This window comes from Ctenocephalides felis, unplaced genomic scaffold, assembly GCF_003426905.1.
Source record: "Ctenocephalides felis isolate EL2017-DRISC unplaced genomic scaffold, ASM342690v1 CF-g0.4_SCAFFOLD_01604, whole genome shotgun sequence".
Taxonomy (NCBI): domain Eukaryota; kingdom Metazoa; phylum Arthropoda; class Insecta; order Siphonaptera; family Pulicidae; genus Ctenocephalides; species Ctenocephalides felis.
Window position 1 is genome coordinate 35,644,018 of NW_020537758.1, and position 27,688 is coordinate 35,671,705.

At 31.4% G+C, this 27,688-nt stretch overlaps 3 protein-coding genes, 1 long non-coding RNA gene and 2 pseudogenes across 8 annotated transcripts; 2 read left to right on the forward strand and 4 right to left on the reverse strand.

Annotated features, from left to right (window-relative positions):
* The first annotated feature begins 1,183 nt into the window (after nucleotides 1-1,183).
* LOC113373204 lies at nucleotides 1,184-2,067 on the forward strand. The gene is made up of 4 exons (XR_003366889.1): nucleotides 1,184-1,427; nucleotides 1,582-1,639; nucleotides 1,714-1,852; nucleotides 1,917-2,067. It is a non-coding gene; the product is annotated as an uncharacterized LOC113373204 (long non-coding RNA).
* A 15-nt stretch (nucleotides 2,068-2,082) lies between these two features.
* LOC113373664 lies at nucleotides 2,083-3,268 on the forward strand. Its single transcript, XM_026613947.1, has 8 exons — nucleotides 2,083-2,100; nucleotides 2,269-2,305; nucleotides 2,390-2,459; nucleotides 2,518-2,587; nucleotides 2,651-2,718; nucleotides 2,796-2,860; nucleotides 3,003-3,047; nucleotides 3,108-3,268. The coding sequence occupies exons 1-7, from the start codon at nucleotides 2,083-2,085 to the stop codon at nucleotides 3,041-3,043; spliced, it is 369 nt and encodes a 122-aa protein (XP_026469732.1). The 3' UTR covers nucleotides 3,044-3,047; nucleotides 3,108-3,268.
* A 5,869-nt stretch (nucleotides 3,269-9,137) lies between these two features.
* Nucleotides 9,138-13,677, reverse strand: LOC113374036. Of its 5 annotated transcripts, XM_026614291.1 has the most exons (14): nucleotides 13,562-13,677; nucleotides 12,794-12,799; nucleotides 11,953-12,210; nucleotides 11,383-11,452; nucleotides 11,250-11,319; nucleotides 11,124-11,193; nucleotides 10,452-10,521; nucleotides 10,188-10,257; nucleotides 10,057-10,126; nucleotides 9,925-9,994; nucleotides 9,794-9,862; nucleotides 9,660-9,730; nucleotides 9,336-9,595; nucleotides 9,138-9,273 (listed from the first exon to the last, which is right to left on the reverse strand). In XM_026614291.1, exons 4-12 carry the CDS (start codon nucleotides 11,385-11,387, stop codon nucleotides 9,691-9,693), a joined length of 534 nt encoding a protein of 177 aa, XP_026470076.1. In that variant the 5' UTR covers nucleotides 11,388-11,452; nucleotides 11,953-12,210; nucleotides 12,794-12,799; nucleotides 13,562-13,677; the 3' UTR covers nucleotides 9,138-9,273; nucleotides 9,336-9,595; nucleotides 9,660-9,690. The 5 variants fall into 5 exon arrangements, with proteins under 5 accessions (XP_026470076.1, XP_026470077.1, XP_026470072.1 ...); XM_026614292.1 differs by lacking the exon at nucleotides 9,794-9,862; XM_026614287.1 differs by lacking the exons at nucleotides 9,794-9,862; nucleotides 9,925-9,994 and having other exon boundaries at nucleotides 9,660-9,729.
* A 2,986-nt stretch (nucleotides 13,678-16,663) lies between these two features.
* LOC113373666 lies at nucleotides 16,664-18,791 on the reverse strand (annotated as a pseudogene).
* Nucleotides 18,753-21,715, reverse strand: LOC113374033 (CLIP domain-containing serine protease B15-like). The gene is made up of 8 exons (XM_026614285.1): nucleotides 21,707-21,715; nucleotides 21,148-21,356; nucleotides 20,436-20,612; nucleotides 20,222-20,360; nucleotides 19,852-20,002; nucleotides 19,596-19,758; nucleotides 19,348-19,517; nucleotides 18,753-18,824 (listed from the first exon to the last, which is right to left on the reverse strand). Exons 2-8 carry the CDS (start codon nucleotides 21,275-21,277, stop codon nucleotides 18,798-18,800), a joined length of 957 nt encoding a protein of 318 aa, XP_026470070.1. The 5' UTR covers nucleotides 21,278-21,356; nucleotides 21,707-21,715; the 3' UTR covers nucleotides 18,753-18,797.
* A 1,379-nt stretch (nucleotides 21,716-23,094) lies between these two features.
* Nucleotides 23,095-27,440, reverse strand: LOC113374037 (annotated as a pseudogene).
* Nucleotides 27,441-27,688: the final 248 nt, after the last annotated feature.

Sequence of the window (27,688 nt, forward strand, 5' to 3'; positions counted from 1 at the left end):
TACTTTTTTTACAAATCATTTTTAAAGTCAAACGTTTCTTAATATCCCGTAATATGGTATATTTACCTTAATTACATTATTTTATTTCATGATTATTTTTCTATTAAGTTGAATTTATGTTTCTATATAATATAAACGATTCAATTTTGTACAAATTATATCACCTAAATCCACTGATTGGTTCAAAACTACAATATATGGCATAAATAAATGTTACAAAGCTAGTTAAATTTACTTTCCATGAAAGCTATTTTTTATTCTCAATGCGTCATTTTTCTCTTGAACTAAATGATACAGAATATTTGTTACAATTCGAATGAATATAAAGATACAGATTGAGATTATTGTGTGCTTCTCTGAAGCGACTGCATAGCACATGAGGACAGCTTTGGTGAGGTATCAACAATGACATTTAATAATGTATATATAATATGCAACATTGTTCAATAATCAATTGCGTATTTTGCAGGTACAGGTAGGTTTGCTGCTACCAGTTACTACAGTAATTTTATGCAGAGTCTTTCAGTTTTTATGCGAACATTGTTACTGTGACGCACTGATTGTGGTATTTATTGGAATTGCATTTGGTACGAGTAGATTTTTTAAACAGTGATTTTACTCAAGATATTGATCAATACTTCAGTTCTCACTATAACTTTACAAAATTTAATTACATTTACAAAACTTAAATTTACAAAATCATTAAAGCATTGAATTTCATGATTCGAATGATCATTTGCACGATATGCCTTGCATGTGGGTTAATTTATTAGTTAGGTAGCATCAGTAGTTTTATTATTAATAATAACAAATACTAACACACTAATCTATTCAACTATTAAAAAATAATGTGGTCGTTTGAATCATTTGAGATGCAATGTGGATTTGACGTATCACATTACATTTTAATTTTCACTGTTTTCAATTCATGTTAATGCATTTTATATGAAACCAAATGCAATTCTTAAACTGCTAATAAATTGTGCTGCATTATATTTCTGGACATCAAGATGAAATCACATAGAGGCCACAACATATATCGAGCAAATTGAGTCGAATGGCCAAGCATCGAGCAAAAATTCAGTTTACATTTATTTTATTTTATCAATCATTGATTTATTTTGATGACTTAATTTATTCTTTACTAGATCTACTTTATTATTTTTTAGGCATATTTGATTTGTCACTGTGGTCAACTAGAATGATACAACTATGAACATATTTTGAAAGCATTTCGAGTATGAATCACTCAGATTTCGCAAACATTAATAGCTCCATTTTATCGTATAAACATTTTAAGACTTAAGAATAAATGCTCTTCAAAGAGGACTAATAAGTTTGATAAATTCGAATTTACTACAATGATTGGATTGCAAATTGGTCAGCCTCGCATAATAGTTAATAAGCTAGCCGAAGCAAACTAACAAGTAAGTGTCCAGTAATCAATAATTAGCACACTATTATTTTCATATGGTGTTCGTTTTTTATTCTTTTTTTTTCTGCATATATATTTAATTCAACAATAAATTTTTATCACTCTTTCTGCATTTCTTTGCATTAATAATAAAAAAATTATTATAGCTTTTAGGTTGCTTAAGCATTTAAACTCCACACAGACTTCTTTACGAGGGATCTTTTGGTAATGCATCAACTGTTTTATGAAATATCTATATATAACATCAATGTATTCATTAATGTTTTTGTTTATTCCAGATGCTGGTTCTTTAACATCCAATTCAGTAATTGAAAAATCTTTATGCCGATTCCTTTACCAGACATTTCTCCATATTTTATAAAGTTTGTCTGCACACTGACTCCTTCACCAGGAATTGCTTTAAAAATATTTCATGAAGTAAGTTTTTATCCATAATCCGTATAAATGTAAACAATACATAACATGTTCATTTTTTTTACAGGTCCTGTCAACAACTGTTGCTCTGCATTCACACTCTTTCACCTGGAATCCATACCAGTATAAATGCAAACATTCCTAAAATGATTTTTTTCAGGTTATTTCAACTACCACTGCTCTGCACACTGACTCCTTCACCAGCAATCTTTCCTGAATCATTTTAACCACGTATGTTTTTAGCCATACCAGTATAAATGCAAACATTCTTAAAATGATTTTTTCAGGTCCTTTCAACTACTGCTGCTCTGCACACTGACTCCTTCACCAGGATTCGCTCTGAAAATATTTCATGAAGTACGTTTTATCCATAATCAATATAAATGTGAACAATAAAAACTTGTTTATTTTTTTTCCAGATCCTTTCAACTACTACTGACTCCTTCACCAGGAATCGCTCTGAAAATATTTTATGAAGTACGTTTTCATCCATAATCAGTATAAATATGAACAATAAATAACATATTTATTTTTTTACAGGTCCTCTTAACAACTGTTGCTCTGCACTCACATTCCTTCACCAAGAATCTTTCCTGAATCATTTTACCAGGTACGTTTTTATCCATACCAGTATAAATGCAAAGATTCCTAAAATGATTTTTTTTCAGGTTATTTGAACTACCACTGCTCTGCACACTGACTCCTTCACCAGGAATCTTTCCAGAAACATTTTACGAGGTCTGTGTTTATCCATACCAGTATAATGCAAACATTCCTAAAATGATTCTTTTTTTTTTTCAGATCCTTTCAACTACTGCTGCTCTGCACACTGACTCCTTCACCAGGAATCTTTCCAGGAACATTTTAGGGTATATTTCAGGTATTTGTTTATCAATAACCAGAATAAATGCAAACATGCTTAAAATGCTTCTTTCTTTTTTTGCAGATCTTGTCAATCCAAATATTACTATCCTGAAGCTGTAACATCGAGAGCTTCGAATACTCATTCATGTGAGTGACTCGCAAGTGTTTTTTTTAATAACTACCTATAATTATGCATGATTAACTCAACTTTTATTAACTCAATAACATGACTAACCTCACTAACTTAATCAGTTATTATAAAAATCACTTGTTGAGTTTTACTATGAAGGTCGTACTGAGGGTGCTTGGAGGACACAGCCGAGTGATTAATCAGGTAATATATTATCATAGTATATTTTGAGACTTGTTACTAATTCATTGTTATTGTTTATAGGGTAAACGACGACTTAAGGCCAAGTAGTCTTCAACTCTCAAGTCACTCAAGGCTTGTTCTTCAGCGAAAATAGTCGTCCGATCTACTAATTATGCTGTCCCAAGTAAATATCTCCGTCTTGTCGTCAGAGAAGGTGTCTACTGTGATATATTAAATAGTTAAGTGCGTATATGTTAATGAAATAATGAATAAATATATTGTATTTAATTTAATTTGTTTTTTTAATTTAATTATGAGCCACTTTACGGCCAAATTATATTATGCTATCACGTAAATTACAAAAATATTTAAACATTTCTTGCGTTATTAATAGGGATACTTATTGAATGCACTTTTTAGTGTAGACAATTGTGTAAAACGGTTTGTTTACTGTTTGGGTGTTTACAACCATCTTGCCGCATCTTAGTTAAGCTCCTTATAAATTTGCTTTGACTCGGAAGAACTCTGCGTCGTTGCTTTGACTTTTTTGCAAACCCTTCTGTTAGGCGAGTGCCTTAAACATTTAATACGTCGGACCGATGTTTTCTCTTGTTTAAATATTTTACTTTCCATTATTTCTTTAAATTGTGCACTTTTCTTCTTAGCTATAAATATCACTGTGTTATTATTATATATACATATATATTAGGGTGATCCTTAAAATGGTCACTTTTGAATTTCCTTGGTCCCAGGGGCCCAAATGGTTCCAAATAGATAAAAAACAATTCTCTGAAAGTTTTAGTTCTTAATATTAACGTTTAGATAGAGCGCAATTCAAAGTTTTGTATGGAAATAGCATGAAAATTTTTTCAAAAATTTAAATTTATATATATATATATATATATATATATATTATATATTTAAATTGAAATTTATATATAAATTATAAATATAATTTATATATATATATATATATATATATATATACTATTAGACATATGTTAATGTATTTTAATTATTTTTGTTAATGCAATTGCAAGAATAAATTAATATAATTGTATTATTAAATAGTGTGATACATTGATTGGAAGTATTGAATAAAACTAACTAAACTTTATTTGCCATGTTTTATTTCACACCATTTTCAGTGATATATAAATATCACTGTGTTATTATTATATATACATATATATATTAGGGTGATCCTTAAAATGGTCACTTTCGAATTTCCTTGGTCCCAGGGGCCCAAATGGTTCCAAATAGATAAAAAACAATTCTCTGAAAGTTTTAGTTCTTAATATTAACGTTTAGATAGAGCGCAACTCAGTTTTGTATGGAAATAGCATGGAAAATTTTTCAAAAATTTTAATTTATATATATATATATATATATATATATATATTTAAATTAAAATTTATATATAAATATATAATATATATATATATATATATATATATTACTATTAGACATATGTTAATGTATTTTAATTATTTTTGTTAATGCAATTGCAAGAATAAATTAATATAATTGTATTATTAAATAGTGTGATACATTGATTAGAAGATTTGAATAAAACTAACTGAACTTCATTGGAGTGTTTCATTTCACACCATTTTCAGTGATATATATTAGAAACACAACATACAGGTACAGGTATTATAAACTGATAAGCTAATGTTTTAAACATTAATATACTCATTAATTCGTTCTTCGAAGAGGATTTATTATTTTGAATAAATTTCATATAATATAATTTTTGTAATCTAATTCTATCATAATCAATAAAGTTAATGTAGTTATAACTTTGGCCATTTTAAATAGACTAATCTATGGTTTTTCACTCATTTCAAAAATATTAACATTTTTCAATCACTTTAATCTATATTATTATTTAAAGTCTTAATTAGTTCATTTTAGTTAATATACTTTGAATATTGGCCAGTTTTACTTAACTATAACTTATAAAAAAAAATTACTTAACTATAACTTGTAAAAAAAAATTCGAGTCCTCAGTCTTGTGTTATTTTCTTCTTTTGCACAAGAATATCTTCATTATTATTAATAAATCTTAATTTTTATTCGCTTAATTATTACATTAATTACATTCATATTCTTACCATATTTACCCTACCATCTCTATTTTACTTTACACTACCTTACCATAACCTTACACTACCTTAACCTAATACTTACCTACGTTAAGAACTAATACTCTTATACTTACTTACCTTTACCACGTCTCGAACCTGCTACCCTGTCCTCTCCAGCGACTCCCACCTCCCAACGCGCGACGCCACGACGATCACATTAATAAACCGTTACAAAGTAGGTGATATTATATATTTTAAACGAAAAAAAATTAACAGGTCATATGGCCAAAAAAAATTTGAGTTGGCGTGGCCTGTGTTGGCGTAATTGGTAGAGTGATGGCTTCGTACCGTAAAGGTACCGAGTTCGAATCATAGATCAGGACAAAAAACGGGAAGAAGTAGTGCTGTTCGCGTTGAGGAATTTATTTATTGTAAGATAGCACAAAGATAAAATTTAGATTAAATAAACTGAGAGGTCATGAGGCCGAAAAAAAGCACATTCGGTATGGCCTGTGTTGGCGTATTGCTAGTGTGCTAGCTTCATGTCAACAGGGTACCGAGTTCGATTCATACCTCCGGACACAAAACGCAAAATAGCGTGACTGTTGACGCTGTGGAACGAGGTATGCACGGAATCACATCCGTTCGAATTTGAGACCCCAGGTATGCTCCCCTCGATCTCGATTGAGAGGAGAGATACGCGCGAGAATCCCGTATCATCCCCTAATGAACCCCGCAGCAGCCCCGAAAAGGGGCGAGGGGGGATTATAGGGGGGTGTGGGGTTCACGAACCCGCGACCCTGTGGTCCCGCCCTCGACAAAGGGAGAGGGGGGACTATAGGGGGGTGAGGGTTCCGCGCGACGACCACCACTGGGTCGCGCCGGTTGAAAAGCTGGGTGCGTCACAGGTTGGGTCGGTGTGCGAGTCCCGGAGCACCCTCGAGAGCGATGATGGGATGTGGGGGTGAGAAAAATGCAGTGACGAGGGGAGAAAGGGGTGAAAAGATATGAGAAGGGAAGATAGGGATGGTGGGAGAAAGATAGGGGGTGAGATGAGGGGAGGAAAGAGATAGGGGAGAGATAAGGGGAGGGAGAGAGATACTAGGGAGGGGAGGGATGAGAACGGGGAGAGATAGGAGGGGAGGGATGAGAGAGGGGAGAGAGACGGAGGGAGGGATGGAGCGACGTGCGCGGACACAGTGTCCGCGCAGTGCGGTAACACAGTGTCCGCGCAGGTTATCATTGCAAAATGCGGACAAGTATCCTCCCTTATCGCTTCTTTCCCTCATCCATCCTTTTCTCTCGCCCTCTCTTCCCCCCTCTATCTCCCCCCTTTCTCATCCCTCCCCTCTATCTCTCACCCTCCCCTCCTATCACTCCCCTCTCTCACTCAAACCTTATCTATCCCCCTATCTACTCCCACCATCCCTATCTCTCCCTCCCCATATCTTTTCACCCCTTTTTCTCTCGTCACTGCATTCTTCTCACCCCACATCCCCATCATCGCACTCGAGGGTGCTGCTCCGGGGACTCGCACACCGACCCAACCTGTGACGCACCCAGCTTTTCAACCGGCGCGACCCAGTGGTGGTCGTCGCGCGGAACCCTCACCCCCTATAGTCCCCCCTCCCCTTTTTCGAGGGCGGGACCACAGGGTCGCGGGTTCGTGAACCCCACACCCCCCTATAATCCCCCCTCGCCCCTGTTCGGGGCTGCTGCGGGGTTCATTAGGGGATGATACGGGATTCTCGCGCGTATCTCTCCTCTCAACCGAGATCGAGGGGAGCATACCTGGGGTCTCAAATTCGAACGGATGTGATTCCGTGCATACCTCGTTCCACAGCGTCAACAGACCCGCTATTTCGCGTTTTGTGTCCGGAGGTATGAATCGAACTCGGTACCCTGTTAGCATGAAGCTAGCACTCTAGCAATACGCCAACACAGGCCACACCAAATCTGCTTTTTTCGGCCTCATGACCTATTAGTTTATTAAATCTAAATTTTATCTTTGTGCTATCATACAATAAATAAATTCCACGCTTCCCATTTTTTGTCCCGAGGTATGATTCGAACTCGGCACTCTTTGGATACGAATCCACCACTCTACCAATTACGCCAGCACAGGCCACGTCGATTCTGCTTTCTTTCGGCCTCATGACTTGTTAGTTTGTTATATCTAAATATTAACTTTGTGTTATTCAACAATAAATAAATACCACAACGTGTGAACATTACTCTTTTTTGTCCCGAGGTATGATTCGAACTCGGTACCTTTTTGTTACGAAGCCATCGCTATACCAATTACGCCAACACAGGCCATACCAACTCAACTTTTTTTGGCCATATGACCTGTTAGTTTGTTTTTCGTTTAAAATATACAATATCACCTACTTTGTAACGGTTTTATAATGTGATCGTCGTGGCGTCGTGCGTTAGGAGGTGGGAGTCGCTGGAGATGGCGGGATAGCAGGTTCGAGCCGTGGTGAGGTAAGCAGGGTAAGAATATTAGTTCTTAACGTAGGTAAGTTATGGGTTAAGGTAGTGTGAGTTAAGGTAAGGTAGTGTAAAGTAAGGTAGGTGATGGTAGCGTAAATATGGGGAATATTAATGTAATTATTACGCTAATAAAAATAAAGACATATTAGTATTAATGAGGATGTCATTGTGCAAAAGAAAAAAGTAACACGAAGGTTGAGGACTTTAATTTTTTTTTATAAGTTAAAGTTAAGTAAAACTGACCAATATTTGAAGTAGTATATTAATTAAAATGAACTAATTAACAGTTTCAATAATATAAGTGAGTGAAAAATATTAATATTTTTGACATGTTTGTCAAATATTAAATTTTATAATTTAATAGTCCATTTAAAATGGTAAAAGTTATAATTACGTTAACTTTATTTAATATTTTGATAATAAATAACTAAACAATAAGAAACTAAACCTAATTCATCTCAACCTAATAAAATTCTAATTAAATTTGGACTAATAATTAATATTATTATAGAAAATACAAATATTAATACTAATAATAAAAATCGATTTTTATTAAAGTCTTCTATTATATATATATATTCCAATATTTAACTACTATTGAAGAAATCATTAACACAAAACTTATAAATATTAAAGATATTCAATCATGATAGAATTAAATTACAAAAATTATATTATATGAAATTTATTTAAAGTATTAAATCCTCTTCGAAGAACGAATTAATGAGTATTTTAATGTTTATGATAACATTAGCTTATCAGTTTATAATACCTGTACCTGTATGTTGTGTTTCTAATATATATCACTGAAAATGGTGTGAAATGAAACACGCCACATAAAGTTTAGTTCGTTTTATTCAAAACTTCCTGTCAATGTATCACACTATTTAATAATACAATTATATTAATTTATTCTTACAATTGCAATAACAAGAATAATTAAAATACATTAACATTTGCCTAAAACTGAAATATATATATATATATATATATATATATATATATATATATAAAACACAGCATGACATTTATAGCTAAGAAGAAAAGTGCTCCATTTAAAGAAATAATAGAAAGTAAACTATTTAAACAAGAGAAAACATCGCTTCAACGTATTAAATGTTTAAGGCACTCGACTAGCATAAGGGTTTGCAAAAAAGCAAGGTGTATTGTCAACGCTTTTCTACCGAGTCAAAGCAACGATGCAGAGTTCTACCAAGTCAAAGCAAATTTATAAGGAGCTTAACTAAGATGCGGCAAGATGGTTGTGAACACCCAAACAATAAACGAACTGTTTTACACAATTGTTTACACTAAGAAGTGCACTCAATAAGTATCCTTATTAATAACAACAAATTTTTAAAATTTAGATATGTTTAAATATTCTTGTAATTTACGTTAGAGCATTATTTGACCGTAAAGTGGCTCATAATTAAATTAAAAAAACAAATTAAATTAAATGCAATATATTTATTCATTATTTCATTAACATATACACACTTAACTATTCAATATATCACAGTAGACACCTTCTCTGACGACAAGACGGAGATAGTTACTTGGGACAGCATAATTAGTAGATCGGGCAACTATTTTCGCTAGAGAACAAGCCTTGAGTGACTTGAGAGTTGAAGACACTACTTGGCCTTAAGTAGTCGTTTACCCTATAAACAAAAGCAATGAATTAGTAACAAGTCTCATAAAATATACTATAATAATAAATTACCTGATTAATCATTCGGCTGTGTCTTCCAAGCACTCTCAGTACGACCTTCATAGTAAAACTCAACAAGTGGTTTTTATAGTAACTGATTGTTAGTGAGGTTAGTCATGTTATTGAGTTAGTAAGAGTTAAGTTGAGTTAATCATGCATAATTATAGGCAGTTAATGAAAAAAAAAAACACTTGCGAGTCATACACATGAATGAGTATTCCAAGCTCTTGATGTTAGGAGCTACAGGGCAGTAATAGTTCGATTGAGAAGATCTGCAAAAAAAGAAACAATTAGGAAATTGTTTCTATTTATACTGGTATGGGGGTTAACACATACCTGGTAAAATGTTTCTGGAAGGATTCCTGGTTTAAGGAGTCAGTGTGCAGAGCAGCAGTAGTTGAAAGGACCTGAAAAAAAAAGTATCATTTTAGGAATGTTTGCATTTACACTGGTATGGATTAACACATAACTGGTAAAATGTTTCTGAGAGGATTCCTGGTGAAGGAGTCAGTGTGCGGAGCAGCAGTAGTCGAAAGGACCTGGAAAAAAAAGAATCATTTTAGGAATGTTTGCATTTATACTGGTATGGATTAACACATACCTGGTAAAATGTTTCTGGAAAGATTCCTGGTGAAGGAGACAGTGTGCAGAGCAGCAGTAGTTGAAAGGACCTGAAAAAAAAAGTATCATTTTAGGAATGTTTGCATTTACACTGGTATGGATTAACACATACCTGGTAAAATGTTTCTGGAAGGATTCCTGGTGAAGGAGTCAGTTTGCAGAGCAGCAGTAGTTGAAAGTACCTGAAAAAAAAGAATCATTTTAGGAATGTTTGCATTTACACTGGTATGGATTAACACATACCTGGTAAAATGTTTCTGGAAGGATTCCTGGTGAAGGAGTCAGTTTGCAGAGCAGCAGTAGTTGAAAGGACCTGAAAAAAAAAGAATCATTTTAGGAATGTTTGCATTTACACTGGTATGGATTATCACATAACTGGTAAAATGTTTCTGAGAGGATTCCTGGTGAAGGAGTCAGTGTGCGGAGCAGCAATAGTCGAAAGGACCTGGAAAAAAAAGAATCATTTTAGGAATGTTTGCATTTATACTGGTATGGATTAACACATACCTGGTAAAATGTTTCTGGAAAGATTCCTGGTGAAGGAGACAGTGTGCAGAGCAGCAGTAGTTGAAAGGACCTGAAAAAAAAAGTATCATTTTAGGAATGTTTGCATTTACACTGGTATGGATTAACACATACCTGGTAAAATGTTTCTGGAAGGATTCCTGGTGAAGGAGTCAGTTTGCAGAGCAGCAGTAGTTGAAAGTACCTGAAAAAAAAGAATCATTTTAGGAATGTTTGCATTTACACTGGTATGGATTAACACATACCTGGTAAAATGTTTCTGGAAGGATTCCTGGTGAAGGAGTCAGTTTGCAGAGCAGCAGTAGTTGAAAGGACCTGAAAAAAAAAAAGAATCATTTTAGGAATGTTTGCATTTACACTGGTATGGATTATCACATAACTGGTAAAATGTTCTGAAAGGATTCCTGGTGAAGGAGTCAGTGTGCAGAACAGCAGTAGTCGAAAAGACCTGGAAAAAAAAGAATCATTCTAGGAATGTTTGCATTTATACTGGTATGGATAAACACAGACCTGATAAAATCTTTTTGGAAAAATTCCTGGTGAAGGAGTCAGTGTGCAGAGCAGCAGTAGTCAAAATAACCTAGAAAGAAAAGCAATATGTTTTGTTGATTCTAGGAATGTTTGCATTTATACTGGTATGGATAAACACAGTACCTGGTAAAATGTTTCTGGAAAGATTCCTGGTGAAGGAGTCAGTGTGCAGAGCAGTGGTAGTTGAAATAACCTGAAAAAATCATTTTAGGAATGTTTGCATTTATACTGGTATGGATAAAAACGTACCTGGTAAAATGATTCAGGAAAGATTCCTGGTGAAGGAATGTGAGTGCAGAGCAACAGTTGTTGAGAGGACCTGTAAAAAAATAAATATGTTATTTATTGTTCACATTTATACTGATTATGGATGAAAACGTATTTCATAAAATAATTTCAGAGCGATTTCTGGTGAAGGAGTCAGTGTGCAGAACAGCAGCAGTGGAAAGGATCTGGAAAGAAATAAACATGTTTTAAACATATGGATTGACATATACTTCATAAAATTTGAACGGCTTGGTGGTGTAAAAGTCACAGGTTCTAAAGAGGCCTCGCACTTAACATTTAAATTGTTATATGCATAGACAAACTTTATAAAGTATGGAGAAATGTCTGGTAAAGGAGTCGGTATAAAGATTTTTCAATTGCTGAATTGGATGTTAAAGGACCAGCATCTGGAATAAACAAAAACATTAATGAATACATTGGTGTTATATATAGATATTTCATAAAACAATTACCAAAAATCCCTCGTAAAGGAGTCTGTGTGGAGTTAAAATGCTTAAGCAACCTAAAAGCTATAATATTTTTTTTTATTATTAATGCAAAGAAATGCAGAAACAGTGATAAAAAATTTATTGTTGAATTAAATATATATGCAGAAATAAAAGAATAAAAAACGAACACCATATGAAAATAATAGTGTGCTAATTATTGATTACTGAACACTTACTTGAAAGTTTGCTTCGGCTAGTCTATTAACTATTATGCGAGGCTGACCAATTTGCAATCCAATCATTGCAGTAAATTCGAATTTATCAAACTTATTAGTCCTCTTTGAAGAGCATTTATTCTTAAGTCTTAAAATGTTTATACGATAAAATGGAGCTATTAATGTTTGCGAAATCTGAGTGATTCATACTCGAAATGCTTTCAAAATATGTTCATAGTTGTATCATTCTAGTTGACCACAGTGACAAATCAAATATGCCTAAAAAATAATAAAGTAGATCTAGTAAAGAATAAATTAAGTCATCAAAATAAATCAATGATTGATAAAATAAAATAAATGTAAACTGAATTTTTGCTCGATGCTTGGCCATTCGACTCAATTTGCTCGATATATGTTGTGGCCTCTGTGTGATTTCATCTTGATGTCCAGAAATATAATGCAGCACAATTTATTAGCAGTTTAAGAATTGCATTTGGTTTCATATAAAATGCATTAACATGAATTGAAAACAGTGAAAATTAAAATGTAATGTGATACGTCAAATCCACATTGCATAATCTCAAATGATTCAAACGACCACATTATTTTTCAATAGTTGAATAGATTAGTGTGTTAGTGTTTGTTATTATTAATAATAAAACTACTGATGCTACCTAACTAATAAATTAACCCACATGCAAGGCATATCGTGCAAATGATCATTCGAATCTTGAGTAAAATTACTGTTTAATAAATCTATTCGTACCAAATGCAATTCTAATAAATACCACATTCAGAGCGTCACAGTAACAATGTTGGTATAAAAACTGAAGGACTCTGGTTGCAGCCAACTCAAACCTACCTGCACCTGCAAAATACACAAATTATTATTGAACTTAGTTGATTATACATATATCATTAAATGTCATTGTTGATGCGTCACCAAAGCTGTATTCGTGTGCAATGCAGCGCTCCAGCGAAGCACAGAGTCTTTATATTCATTCAAATTGTAACTATCCTTTGTCAATTTGTTGTTCAAATTGAAACTTTTTTTCAAGTAAGAGAAATAAAATTATGCATTGAAAACAAAAAATGGCTTTCATGAAAAAGTAATTTTGCTTTAAAATTCTTAATGACATGATGATTGTGGTCCAATATACACAATTCTTCTGATCTATAAATTGAAGTGAGATCGCACATAATGACGTAAATAAACTTCAAATTAAACTACCCGTATGATTGTACTCACAATAATTCTCAAAATGAATTAACAGTCATTATTTTTTACTTTCACAACTTTTTACTATTACTTTCGATTATTTCTTTTGCACAATGACCGCCAGCCATTCAATTGTGAACTCTTGCTCAGTCAACATAATAATAATATGTAGTTTTATTTAAAAGTGGGCACCAAATGATGCAAAATAAAATTATTAGATAAAATATATCTGGCGTACGTCTTAGACAGTAGTACGACTTGAGCAAAAACTACATAAATCGAGCACACGTTTTCCAAAAAAAAAAACAGAAATGATGAACGGTTTCAATTAAATCTAAAACATCTTAAAACACGAAATGCAATCCGAGTGAATCCGCAAAGAGAAATATAATTAGCACAAGTGCAACGTACCAGGTGACGCTCGCAGGTCGCATGTACTCCACAGGCAGCGAAGGGTCAGGCCCGCTCGTCCGTGTTCGACGAAGTCTCGTTGTCTTCTTCCAGCGATCGCCACGATGAAAATGAACTCTCGCAATGACAACTCCCTCTCCGAACTCCTATAGTCGCAAAGCATAGATGTGCAAAAGACTTGTAGACGTGCGACTGCAGAGCGCGCACGGGTCGAAGATGGCGCTTCAGAAACTCGAACGCCTCTTCTGTTTTGAAATCGACAAAACGAATAAAAGATGAATAAATCCAATAAAATTGGATTATTAAAATAAATATATTTGGTGTAAAATATATTACATTTTCTTTCACAAACTTCCGTTTTTCAGACCACTTTTTTGCTTTTCTTTTGAAGTGATTTTTAACGTACATTTTTAAATATACAGGCAAGTTTATATATATTAAAAGCCGATTTCCCTGAGTAAATAAAATCTTTACACAATTGTTTTCATCACATAATGACTGTGTTTAAAAATCTTCATTATTTAAATAATTATCTATATAATAATTAATTATTATATATTATTGTAAGACTATGAGATGAAAACAAAATACAGATATATTATTAATAACAATTTTTGATTATAATATGTAATTATAAAAATATAGCAATATTGTAGAAATAAATCGAAAAAAATGCAAAAAAACAACATGTCATTGAAAACAAATTGCTCTCTATGATTTGCTCAATAGAATAAATCGCATAAAAAGCTCAAAATAAATAAGTAAAATGTTTCAAGAGACAAATATTAATTAAGGATAAAAATTTTAATAATAAACTGTTAAAACAAATAAAATAATAAGGCGGGGGGCGCTGAAGAAAAATAGCATGCGGGCGCTGAGAACCCGAGTAGCGATCCTGGTAATAATGTATAATAAATTATGACTAAGAAAAATGTAATTTAGATATTGTAATTACTAAAAAACAATTAAAATATAATACGAGATTATAAAAAACGTAGGCAACATTATTGGAGTAATTAGAAAAATTCCAAGGTAGTATTGTACTTTTACTGCGGATATTACCTGCTACGTATTAATTTTTTCTGAATTTGCTGTACCGTTTAAGAGACTTAAATTTCCAATATAATGTGGGAATTGAGATTCATCATTTTATTTAAAGCAGTTCTACATTTAGCATCGCTCATATTCTTGTATATGCATTTTGATGCGAAGAGTAATTTAAAAAACAATAATTATTATTTTTAGGTAAACGGAAAATATTAATATGGGATATTAAAAAATTGTAGAAGTGGGTACAGGACAACGTCTGTCGGGTCATCTATATTTATTTAAATTAAACTAAAAATTTTATATAATTTACTTATTAACATCCAGGTAGAATTTTCCCTATGTAGTACTCTCCTCAGGAAATTGTTTTTTCCATTCAGCACCATAAACATTCGCTAGAGCAAAATAAATTTATCAATAACATTGATCAAATAAAAATAAATTTTATTGAAAATTCATCACCACTGATTCAAAATAGCAGCACTATCGTATTTGGTGACAGTACCATCAGAGTTATTTTTATTTATTCCTTTTGTGAAATCTATAGACACGATATCCGAGCCGTCAAACATTTTGGCAATCTCGTTGAATCGCTACCTGGGCTGGATCATGTGGAAAATGTAAATCCTGGTGTCGAAATCCAAATGGTAAGCTTGATTCTTGGCCTGGAGGAGGATGAAATATTGGTATAAGTCATAATGTTTTATTGCATTTGAATGTACTTGAAGTACCTTAAGGGAAACTATAATTTTTCCTGCAAGTTTCTTGTTGCTCGGGTAACTATCAGGAAGGGAGAGTAGTCTCAAAATTTCCAACTTAGTATCACCAGAAGCACCTTCATATAGCATCATCAACAGTAATTTTACGCATACTGGGGAAACTAGGAGATTACTTGTTGATTTTGTTGATGTCTTAAAAAAAACAAAAACATACATGTTGTGAAAATTGTAAAATTACATCTCGTAAATTTTTTTTATTTATATTTATAAAGCACACTCGGTTTTTGGAAAATACTATAAAGAAAGTATTTGAAAAATACTAGTGGTGCATGGCATAGTGCCTTAAGGCAAATTTCTAGAACTTTCCGTACAGTAATTTAAAATTTTAAAAATCTCAGAATAGAACAAATATTTTTTTTGGAGAATCTTGAATTTTTTGACCATTTTGAAAGCAGCATAATTTGAATACTTAAATAACAGCATTTTTTGAAAATACTGATTTTTAACTTTCCTTAGAGTTACTAATTGATTGTTTTTGTTTATAGGGTAAACGACAACTTCAAGCCAAGTAGTCTTCAACTCTCAAGTTACTCAAGACTTGTTCTCCAGCAAAAATAGTCGCTCGATCTATTAATTATGCTGTTCCTAGTAACTCTACCTACTATAATGCATTGAAAAGTTAAGTGCACAGATGTTAATGAAATAATGAATTAATATATTGTATTTAATTTAATTTGTTGTTTTAATTTAATTATGAGCGACTTTTAATTTTACATTATGCTGTAACGTATTTTACAAAAATATTTATTATACCTTATACATTTGCTTTGACTTGGTAGATGATCAACGTTGGTCAATACACTTTGCTTTTTTGCAAACCTTGATGGTGCTGGAGTGTCTTAAATATTTAATGTGTTGGATCGATGTCTACTAAATAAAATAGATAAAAATTAAATTTTTTATCACTTTTATATATGATGCACTTTTCTTAGCTATAAATATAACTTAATTTGATATCATACTATATCTGTAACATAAATGTAAATTTAATTTAAACCTTTTAGAAATGTTATCGACTTTCTAAAAATATAGAAGTACATAGATTTATATTAAAATTGATTAAGATTAATTTAATAATTTAAATTGGCACTGATTACTCATAGTTATAAACATTAAATACAAATCAAAAATTATAAAATTAATACATACGTACAAATTTAGCCAAAAACATCAGATAGGAACTACCAAATATTTGTTTACTAAAATTATATTTAGTTATAATTGAATGAACAAAATGTGTATGATGCATTATATATATACACACATATATATTTTGTTAAACGCTTGAATGGGCTCTGTGAGTCTTGAGCCATTCCAGATTCGCCAGGACGCTGGTGAAAACCGTGTATTGATTAGAGTCGCATGATCCATCCCGAGTTGGCCCGACAGAAACAATGCCCCTGAGGAAGTATACGGTTGTGTTTTGGTCCAATGCCCGAGGAAAACAGGCCGCCGCCGCTGTCCCCTTGACAGACGCTGCTACCGTTCTGATATCCGGCACAGAATTTTCCGGGCGTCAAATATGGACGGAAATCGGCCGGAAAATTCTCGCGGCATGCGTATCGGGGAACACTTGGAAGAGTTATGGATTTGAGTTCTTCACTTGGCTCACCATTCTCAGTCGTCAAACCCCAGCCGGATACCTGATAAATAAATAAATAAAACAATAATTTAAATATTTGAAATATGTCGATATTCTAACACGTATGAAAAATTATTTTTTCTTCGACTTATATCCTACTTAAAGAAAATACAAACATTAATAATGATAAGAATGACAAGTGAGCATATAATTATCAAATTGGATTTTCAAGCAAAAACATAAAACTCTCCTCCGGGAAGTTTAAATTCGAGAAAAAAATAATAAATTAAATTTATAAAAAAGTTATAAAAGTAGTAATTGCTTACAATTCCAGGTGTGTTTGGCTTCAATTCTTCCTCTTCGCCCCTGAACGTCCATTGCACGCATATTGGACGTACAAATGGTGAAAACGTTAATGCAAATTGTGTAATAACAATGGCAATATCTTGGGCGTAGTTGCCAATCAAATCGTCATACCTAAATAGTGTTTTTTTTTTAAAGATATTTGTATTCATAGTAATAACTACCAGTACTAGAAGTCATATTAATTCTAAGCTATATTATAAACGTTACGTTGAAGGTATGAGAAGCTGATCTACATTGTTGAGTTGAGCAAACACGTCTCGCTCGTCAAGCCAACTTCTGTAAATCTTTCCTACAGCAACGGCAAATTTTGATTTATCATATGGTTCCGAACCACCGGTCGGATAAAAGCAATGAGCGGCTGAAAAACATATATATATATATATATATATATATATATATATATAAATCATATTGAGTTTATACATTGATATACGGAATGGCAAAACTTTATTATAATGATCGTTAAATTTAAATATAATGAAATTTACTTCTAAAATTCATTAATGAATTGGTTGATTGGTTGATTGGTTGATGCATTAATGAATAATTTTACTATAAGTCATAGTATTGTGATTATATTTTTCACATGTAATTTCGTAAATAAAACTATTTATTTACACCAAAAATGGTTTTCAATTCATTTCGGAATTATTTTTAGTTGTTAGTGCACAAAACTTATTCACACAAAATTTAATGAAAAAGTATCTTATTAATTTTATTAAATTCCGGTTATAATCATTTTCGCATTAATTATTGATCCTCCGCATATTTGCTTATTGTATCTATTGTCTGTTTCATTTTTTTCATAAATTCCTGCATGCCAAGGAAAATCTCCAACCTAACTTTTTGACCACCTATGATCAATCCGTGACCTTTTGGAGTTGGAAGACCGCATTCTGAAATGTGATTTGTATAATTGAAAATATTACGGCTTATTTTGTTCCAAAGTGCTAATAATCATAATTAGAATACAGGATTTGAAAGTTTTAACAAACCTGGTGTGCATTTGAAAGGACTGGAATTCCAAGTTCCATCAATATCACAGGTTATTCTCGTGTTGTCAGGTGCATAGTAAAGTGTGTATCCTTTTTTACAAGTTAAATCTGCCGTAGTTCCTGCCGCCATGGGATTTTCGCATGACACTTCTTCATTCTTGTAAACGCAATATATGTCCACACTAGTTGAGGTAAGTGGATTGCACATTTCTAATAAAAAAATATAAATATTAACAATAGCATGATCATAGAAGAAATAAATGTAACATGCATTTTCTTTACTTCGACATAATGGTATAGAACTCCAAGAACCTCCTACGCAAAATATGGTTTCACTACCACTCAAAAAGTAGCCAGGATCACATTTATATTTGAGAACTGTCCATTCATTAATTGGCATTCCTGGTTCTGGGTCAGAACTTTGCCCTCCAATTAAATAACGTCCATTATTTGGTATAGCAGGAAGTTTACAATGAGCCGAACTTGTCAACGACCTTGGGATAAATATTGGTGGCATTATTTATAAGTTAAGTTGCAAAGTATATTTTTTATTACCTATTAGAATCATTATTTTTATATTTTATGGTACTCACACAGATGCATTAGCTCTGAACTCAGGACCACAAAATTCAGGCAGATTTTTATTATGTTGAAGATGATTTTTCTAAGACATATGTGCGAGATTAAATTTATAGAAACATTTCGCTTTGATGTTGTCATTTTACAGAATTAGCAATTTTTCACAGCCATTATTTTAATAAATTTGTTTGTTGATTATTACAATATGGTAAGCAATTAGCACATTTTTATCATTTTTTATCTATACTAGAGAATAAATTTATAAAATTCTAATGTTTAACTTTTTTTTAAGTCCGATGGAGTTTTAAAAAATGTGATTACTTTCCGATATATACCTTATATTATATATAATATATATAAAAGATTTAGTTAGTTTTTTGTAGAGTTATGAGTTACATCATTAAATAGCTCTTATTCTTGGTGTTAAATTTTGCTCACCTCTTGTAGTAAAATCCATGGTAGATGTACATATATGTTAGTAATGGCAAAAAAATCAACAGATCTACCATAGGCGGAAGCGACGCCTTTTAAAAAGTACACGGGTTCAAACGACTTGTAGTCAGGAACAAAATATCCGCCACCCAAAAAACCAAATGGAATTTCTAACCCTGTTTTATTAAAATACCATTTATATATATATATATATATATATATATATAAAAAGATTTCCATTACAACAAACATACCAAAACTTAGATTTCCTGCACAGAATTTATCATAAGATTGATAATATCTTTTGAAGGGATATTCGAAATTTCCGCAACTCGTATTCGATATATATGGTAATGATAAATTATACACAAAACGTACAGTATCAAAAGTTTGACTATCGGTGCTATACCCTGGTACCTAAAACATTACAAATACCATTTAAATCATATTTAAGTAAAATTTTAATATTATTTATAAGTTAATAAATATGTATTGTTTGTTTTCACTTACGTATCCCATTTCTCCAATTTCTGGCTCTTCTATGGGTCCATTAAATAGTCTTTCTAAACAAATAGGCTTAATTATATCACTAAAGGTAAATTCGCCTTTGATAAGAATGATTGCAATATCATTTGGTCGACCCTCATGGTTAGTATCAAATCTAAAATGAATCATAATAACTAACTAGACTTTATAAGCAAATAATTACTCAAAAATTGAGATTTCAGGGTTATATTCATTATTAAAAAATGTATTATGCAACTAAATATTAAAATATGCTATTATAATATTTTAATTGAAGTAAAACTGTAGAAAGCCGTGCCGCGACAAAAAAAAAAAACAGAATTTATGATAAAACAAAGTTTTTTGTGCAAAATACCCCTTAGGAACGATGATTTTTTCGATTTCATAATGCTGATCATAAATATCCTCTGTTTTATTAAATCTGAACACACTAGATCCTACGACAACTCTGCGATCGTCCAAGTCGATGTCTGGCTTATGGGCGCAAAGAGCAGCTAAAAATAAGTAAAATATTACCTACTCATAATATGGTTCATAGACATGAATAAAAATTATGTGATGAAACAAACTTGTAATTATCATTCTTGAGTTGATAATAGAGCCCCCACAACTGAATAGGAATTGTACTTTTCTTAAATCTTTTCTTCGTGTAAACAACATAGCATACCATGGATATTGACCCGCTAAGTAAGTTACAGGAGGGTCCGAATTAAAAATAGTTTCAATTGGTGTTGGATTACCACATTCTGGAATAAAATATAAATGAATAATACTGAGAAAAGTGTACATGAATAAAAAAAAAGACTCAGAACAAACGGAGTCAATAAACAATTCAAATGTTACATAAACTGATAATACCTAGAACTTATTAGTATTTATTAGAATGTATTATGAGCAAATTGTTTCAAAATACAAAATTGCGTATACAAAATTTATATATATATATATATATATATTTATTTATTTAAACCGAAATATACATGATTATTTATGTATGTGTGCATGTGTGTTTTTATGCAAATTTTAAGACTAATGTTGACGTCATTCTCGGCAAATCATGTAGAGCTACATGTTGAATATTCCAGTTTACCATCATACGGAATTTTATTTTATTTTTACAAAACGTATGACATTCTTGCCTGCAGTGTCAAAATCCATGATTTTTTCATTCTAAGAATCTCACCAGCTTACTCTAATATAAAACTTTATATATATATATATAATTTAAAATACAAATATTAATCGTTCAATAAAAATATTGTCCAATTAAACTCATCCCACCTGGTTCACAAGAGAATAAACAATTATCCCAAATTCCATCATTTTCGCAATTGATTTGCGTGAACTCTGGTTCTTTGTGTAATTGGAATCCTGGTTTGCACGCCAAGTTTGCCTTAGTCCCGGGCTGCATACGGCTGGTGCAGGGCACCGTGCGAAATCCCCTTTGGCATTGGATGTCCAGAGTGTCAGACTTTAATTCTGTGCATGTTCTAAGAGAAATAAATTTAATAGTAAATTAAATTTTGAGATTAAAGCAATATTTTTCATATAATTAAAAGTATTAAATTTAAACGTTAAATTAATTAAGTAGAAAAAAAATTTCACTTTATATCAAAAACTAGTAAAATTGTTATTACTATATAATTTTTATTAACAAAAATATATTTATTAATTTTAAGTTGTGGTAAATTGTAATCGAAGTTGATGGACTGTTGAATTAATTGTAATTAAGAATCAAGTTCAATTATGTTTGAATTTTTCTTATTAATTTATTAACATGATAGAAATTACTGCAATAACAAAACTGCATACCAATAAGCATTTTTTTCTTCATATTTACCTCCGAGATTGCTGCGCGCTGGATATAATTACTGAAACATGACAAAAATTTATTGCTGAAACGTGATTTTAAATTAATTTATAAACATTTTTTAACAAAAACATAATATTACTTGAACGATTTATAAAGAAGTATATACGAGAATTATATGTAACTTAGAGATTACAAGTTGAGACAATTGAGATCGAAATTTATATTTTGTATTAGTGTAACATAATACTAAACACATACTTCTTTAGTTTGGCCTTAACTTACCAGAAATATATAGTATAACGAACACACAAAAATTATTATTTATAGTCATTGCGAATATTTTTTGCTATTGAAATTATATTTTTTATATGATTATAATCACATGAATTTACTTATATACATAATATAAAAATATTCCTATATGCCCTGTATTAATTTACTTAGTTAAACCAATGAAATAGGTTATTTTCATAATATTAATTCGATAATAAATAATTTCAGTAATAGTGTTCGGTTTGCTTCTAATTTGTCATATAAACAATCCTGTGTATGCTTTTGTATATATGGGGCCAGTGGGGGAAACCAGTATTTTGCAACAAAATAAGCAGAAGCCGGGATTTTTGCTCGTGCATTTGACCCATACTAATGATAAATATGATATAAGTGCGCAATTGAAATTATTCAATAACAAATATGGATTTAAAAACTAAATATAGCTTTTAATATAATCATAATCTAAGCGTATCAAAATAAACTAGTAACGAGGTAAAATATTATTAACTTCCGTAAGGTAATTATGATATTTGTTTAAATTTGTGTTGGAATTTATGATATTAATTAACTGAGAAACTAAATGAAAGGGTGTCAACCAAAATTTATAAATAGGCAATATAAATAAATCATTAAAAATACAGCTTATTTAAATCTAACAACAAATAAATAAATAAAGATTATTTAATAATAATTATATTAGTATTAAGATAAACATCGTCTCAAACTCTTAAATTATCCATTTGCTAAACATATATTTCATCAATATCCATTATTATTACAGAAAAGATTGGTATACGCATAACACTTCTTTTATTTATGGGTGTACCTATAAGTGTATGAATGCGTGCATTTGTAAATATATAGATATAAAGATGAAGATGAACTGTATTAAATCAATGTGACCATATACTTTTTTTGAGTCCAAACTGAGATGCATACCAGTACGGGGAAGGGGGTGTGCTTTAAAATGACAAATGCTATTTGAGGATACAATAAAAAACTGTTTTTTATGAATCATTTTCTTTAATCAGAATTGCGGATTTTTAGTATGAATGCTATAATTTGATAATATATAATACTTTTTTTTATTTAAGATAATAAATTATATCTTATATTTTTCGATCTATATGTTTTTTCGCGTTTCAGCCTTCTATAAAATGTTATTCAATTTTCTTCATAATTTGAAATTATTAGTACTAGTTCGTATGTTGGCATAATTTTTGTTAATTTGCTTATTAATTTTTGAAAAACAGACAATCAGGCATAAAAGATCTCAATCCAGTACAATTATTGGAACGTATGATCACCTTAATTAAACGCTTAAATGGGCTCTGTGAGTCTTGAGCCATTCCAAATTCGCCAGGACGCTGGTGAAAACAGTATATTGGTTAGAGTCGCATGATCCATCCCGAGTTGGCCCTACGGAAACAACGCCCCTGAGAAAGTATACGGTTGTATTTTGGTCCAATGCCCGAGGAAAACAAAGGCCGCCGCCGCTGTCCCCTTGACAGACGCTGCTACCGTTCTGATATCCTGCACAGAATTTTCCGGGCGTCAAATATGGACGGAAATCGGCCGGAAAATTCTCGCGGCATGCGTATCGGGGAACACTTGGAAGAGTTATGGATTTGAGTTCTTCACTTGGCTCACCATTCTCAGTCGTCAAACCCCAGCCGGATACCTGATAAATAAATAAATAAAACAATGATTTAAATATTTGAAATATGTCAATATTCTAACACGTATGAAAAATTGTTACTCGCTGCCTGAAATCCTAGTTGGGCCATGAATTAGTTGTAGTGTTTTATGAAAATATTTCACATATTAACCATAATGTTCTTTTTTAAGAAGTCAATGGTACTTAAGATATTTTAAAGAATTAAAGCACATGCTTACAATTCCAGGTGTGTTCGGCCTCAACTCTTCCTCCTGTCCCCTGAATGTCCATTGTATACAAATGGGTCGTACAAATGGAGAAAACGTCATCGAGAATTGCGTGATAATTAGAGCAATATCTTGAGCGTAGTTTCCAATCAAATCGTCATAACTAAATAATAATATATTTTAATATATATATATATATATATATACCTATATATATAAATATATATATATATATATATATATATGTGTGTGTGTGTATGTGTGTATGTGTATTTAAATCTTACGTAGGGGGTATGAGAAGCTGGTCTATATTATTGCGTTGAGCAAACACATCACGATCGTCAAACCAACCTCTGTAAATCTTCCCACGGCCACGACAAATCTTGATTTGTCATAAGGTTCCGTACCACCAGTCGGATAGAAGCAATGAGCAGCTAAAATATATTTAGAAATGCATATGAATAATATAATTGCTAATTTTATTGTTTTGTTGGAGCTCAATATAAACTCAAAACTTCAACACTAGAGTAAGTTATTTATTTTGGTAAAAAATATAATTTTTACCAGATATAATCGTTTTTGCATTGATTATGGATCCACCGCATATTTGTTTATTGTATTTATAATTTGTTTCATTTTTTCATAAATTCCTGCATGCCAAGGAAAATCGCCAACTTTAACTTTTTGCCCGCCTATGACCAAACCATGGCCTTTTGGAGTAGCAAGACCACATTCTGAAATTTTAATTGTATCACTACAAATGTCAGAAGCTATTCACGTTTAAGCTTTTTATATTAACTAATAACAATTGTAATTAAAATCCAGTATGTAAAATCAACGAACCTGGCGTGCATTTAAAGGGACTGGAATTCCAAGTTCCATCAATATCACAAGTTATTCTAGTATTGTCAGGTGCATAGTAAAGTGTGTATCCTTTTTTACAAGTTAAATCTGCCGTGGTTCCTGCCGGCATTGGATTTTCACATGGCACTTCTTCATTCTTGTTTGTGCAATATATGTCCACACTAGTTGAAGTAAGCGGCTTACACATTTCTAATGAAAAAATATAAAGATTAACAATATCATGATCATAGGAGAAATAAACGTAAAATAAATTTCTCTCACTTCGACATAATGGTATAGAACTCCAAGAACCCCCTACGCAAAATATGGTTTCACTGCCACTCAAAGAATAACCAGGATCACATTTATATTTAAGAACAGACCATTCACCAATTGGAGTTCCTGGTTCGGGATCAGAACTCTGTCCTCCGACAAAATATCGCCCATTATTTGGTTTTGCAGGCAGTTTACAATGAACAGAACTTGTCAATAGCCTATGGAGAAACAATTTTATTTTTCATATATTATTTATATTTTATCAGAATTATTATTTTTATATTTGATGATACTCACGCAGATGCGTTGGCTCGGAATGCTGGACCACAAAATTCAGGAAGCTTTTCATTTTGTTGGAGATGATTTTTCTTAAGAAATTTTAATGATATATGATTAATAAAATATCAATAGACATGCAGATATTTAAGTGTATGTTAGGCATTACTATGCAGACTATAGTAAGCTTTGGTTGAAACAAACAATAAATAAAATAATTAAGAAGAGATATCTAATTCGTAAAATTCAAATGTTCGTAACTAATTTAAAACAAACAAAATTACTTTCAGAATGATAGTAATAAATAATCTTATAATATAAAATATTGTTTTCTGTATTAACTTTAATTCACCTCTTGCACTAAAATCCATGGTAGATGTATCTTTATATCAGTGATGCCAAAAAAGTTGACGGATCTACCATAGGCGGAAGCGACTCCTTTTAAAAAGTATACGGGTTCAAACGACTTGTAGTCAGGAACAAAATATCCACCACCCAAAAATCCAAATGGTATTTCATATCCTATTTTATTTATAAAAAAAATAAAGAACAGGTATATTTATTGAAAATAATTATATTTAAAAAACGTACCAAAACTTAGGTTTCCTGCACAAAATTTATCATAAGATTGATAAAATCTTTTAAAAGGGTATTCAAAATTTCTACAACTTGTATTTGAAATATATGCCAATGATACATTGTACACAAAACGTACGGTATCAAGAGTTTGTCTATCAGTACTATATCCTGGTACCTAAAATAACATTATATAGAACAAATATATTTCTGCATATGATTTTCGTAAAAGTTTAGTTAATAATAAATTATGTTTTATTATATATTGTTTATAAATAATTCTTGACTTACGTATCCTATTTCTCCTTCTGGCTCTTCTATGGGTCCATTAAAATGTCTTTCTAAACAAATCGGCTTAATTATATCACTGAAGGTGAACTTTCCTTTAACTAGAATAATTGCTATATTATTTGGATTGCCTTCTTTTTTAATATCAAATCTAGAATAGATCATAATAACTAAATAGAAATTATTTATAAAAAAGTACATTTATAGAAACATTCTTTAAAAGAAATGTGTCTTTATTAGTTATTATTGTTTAGAAGTTTTTTTATAGAACGTTGAATATTGTGTTAACGTGAGGAGTTGTCTAAACAAATTTTGCTAATATTTTTATTTAGTTTGAAAAATACCCTTTAGGAACGATGACTTTTTCTATTTCGTAATGCTGAGCATAAATATCCTCTGTTTTATTAAACCGAAATACACTAGATCCCACAACAACTCTCTGATCATCCAAATCGATTTCTGGCTTATGAGCGCAATAAGCAGCTGAAAATATACACAATATTAGCAATTTATCACATTTTATAATATGAAATTTTAATGATAAACCAAACTTGTAACTATCATTCGTGAGTTGATAATTGAGCCCCCACAACTGAATAGAAATTGTCCTTTGAATAAATCTTCCCTTCGGGTGAACAACATTGCATACCATGGATATTGACCTGCTAAGTATGTTACAGGTGGGTCCGAATTAAAAACAGTTTCAATCGGTGTTGGATTACCACATTCTATAATAAAATTAAAACAACAATCAATTAAATATAAAACTGGCCTAATTAGGTTGAAATATAAAAACATTCCCTAATTAAGTTTATCCTACCTGGTTCGCAAGAAAACAGACAATTATCCCAAATCCCATCATTTCCGCAATTAATTTGCGAGAACTCTGGTTCTTTGTGCAACTGGAATCCTGGTTTGCACGCCAAGTTTGCCCTGGTCCCGGGCTGCATACGGCTGGTGCAGGGCACCGAGCGAAATCCTCTTTGACATTGGATGTCCAGAGTGTCAGACTTTAATTCGGTGCATGTTCTAAGAGAAATAAATCGATAAAATAAATTCGGAGGTTGAGACGATACTTTTCATATAATTGTAAGTGTAAGCATATTTGATCAATGAATTAAGCCATCAAAAAAGCATAATATTACATATTTCAATTAAGTAAAATAAGTTATAGGAATAAAATATACAAAAATTATTATTTATTTTTATATAAAAACATTCAATAGTCAAGAATTACATTTTGATTTTTTCAGTGTGGAAACTGTGGTATAATAAGTTTTACATAACAATAAACATTTGTTGCTTTATTTACCTTTGAGGTTGCTGCGCGCTGGATGATATTACTGAAACATGACAATGAACAATAATTTATTGTAATAATCATATTACTAGGACATTCAATTAATACATAAAAAAAATTCTTAAAAATATATTGTATATATCTTGAGGATTAATATATTGTATAATATATAAATATATTAACAAAATATATTGTAATTCATTACAATAGAATTAGTAAATAAAATTAACAGAAATAATAATTTGTACTATATGCAACTAATTGAACACAATTTAGGTACATGTAAATGTTAT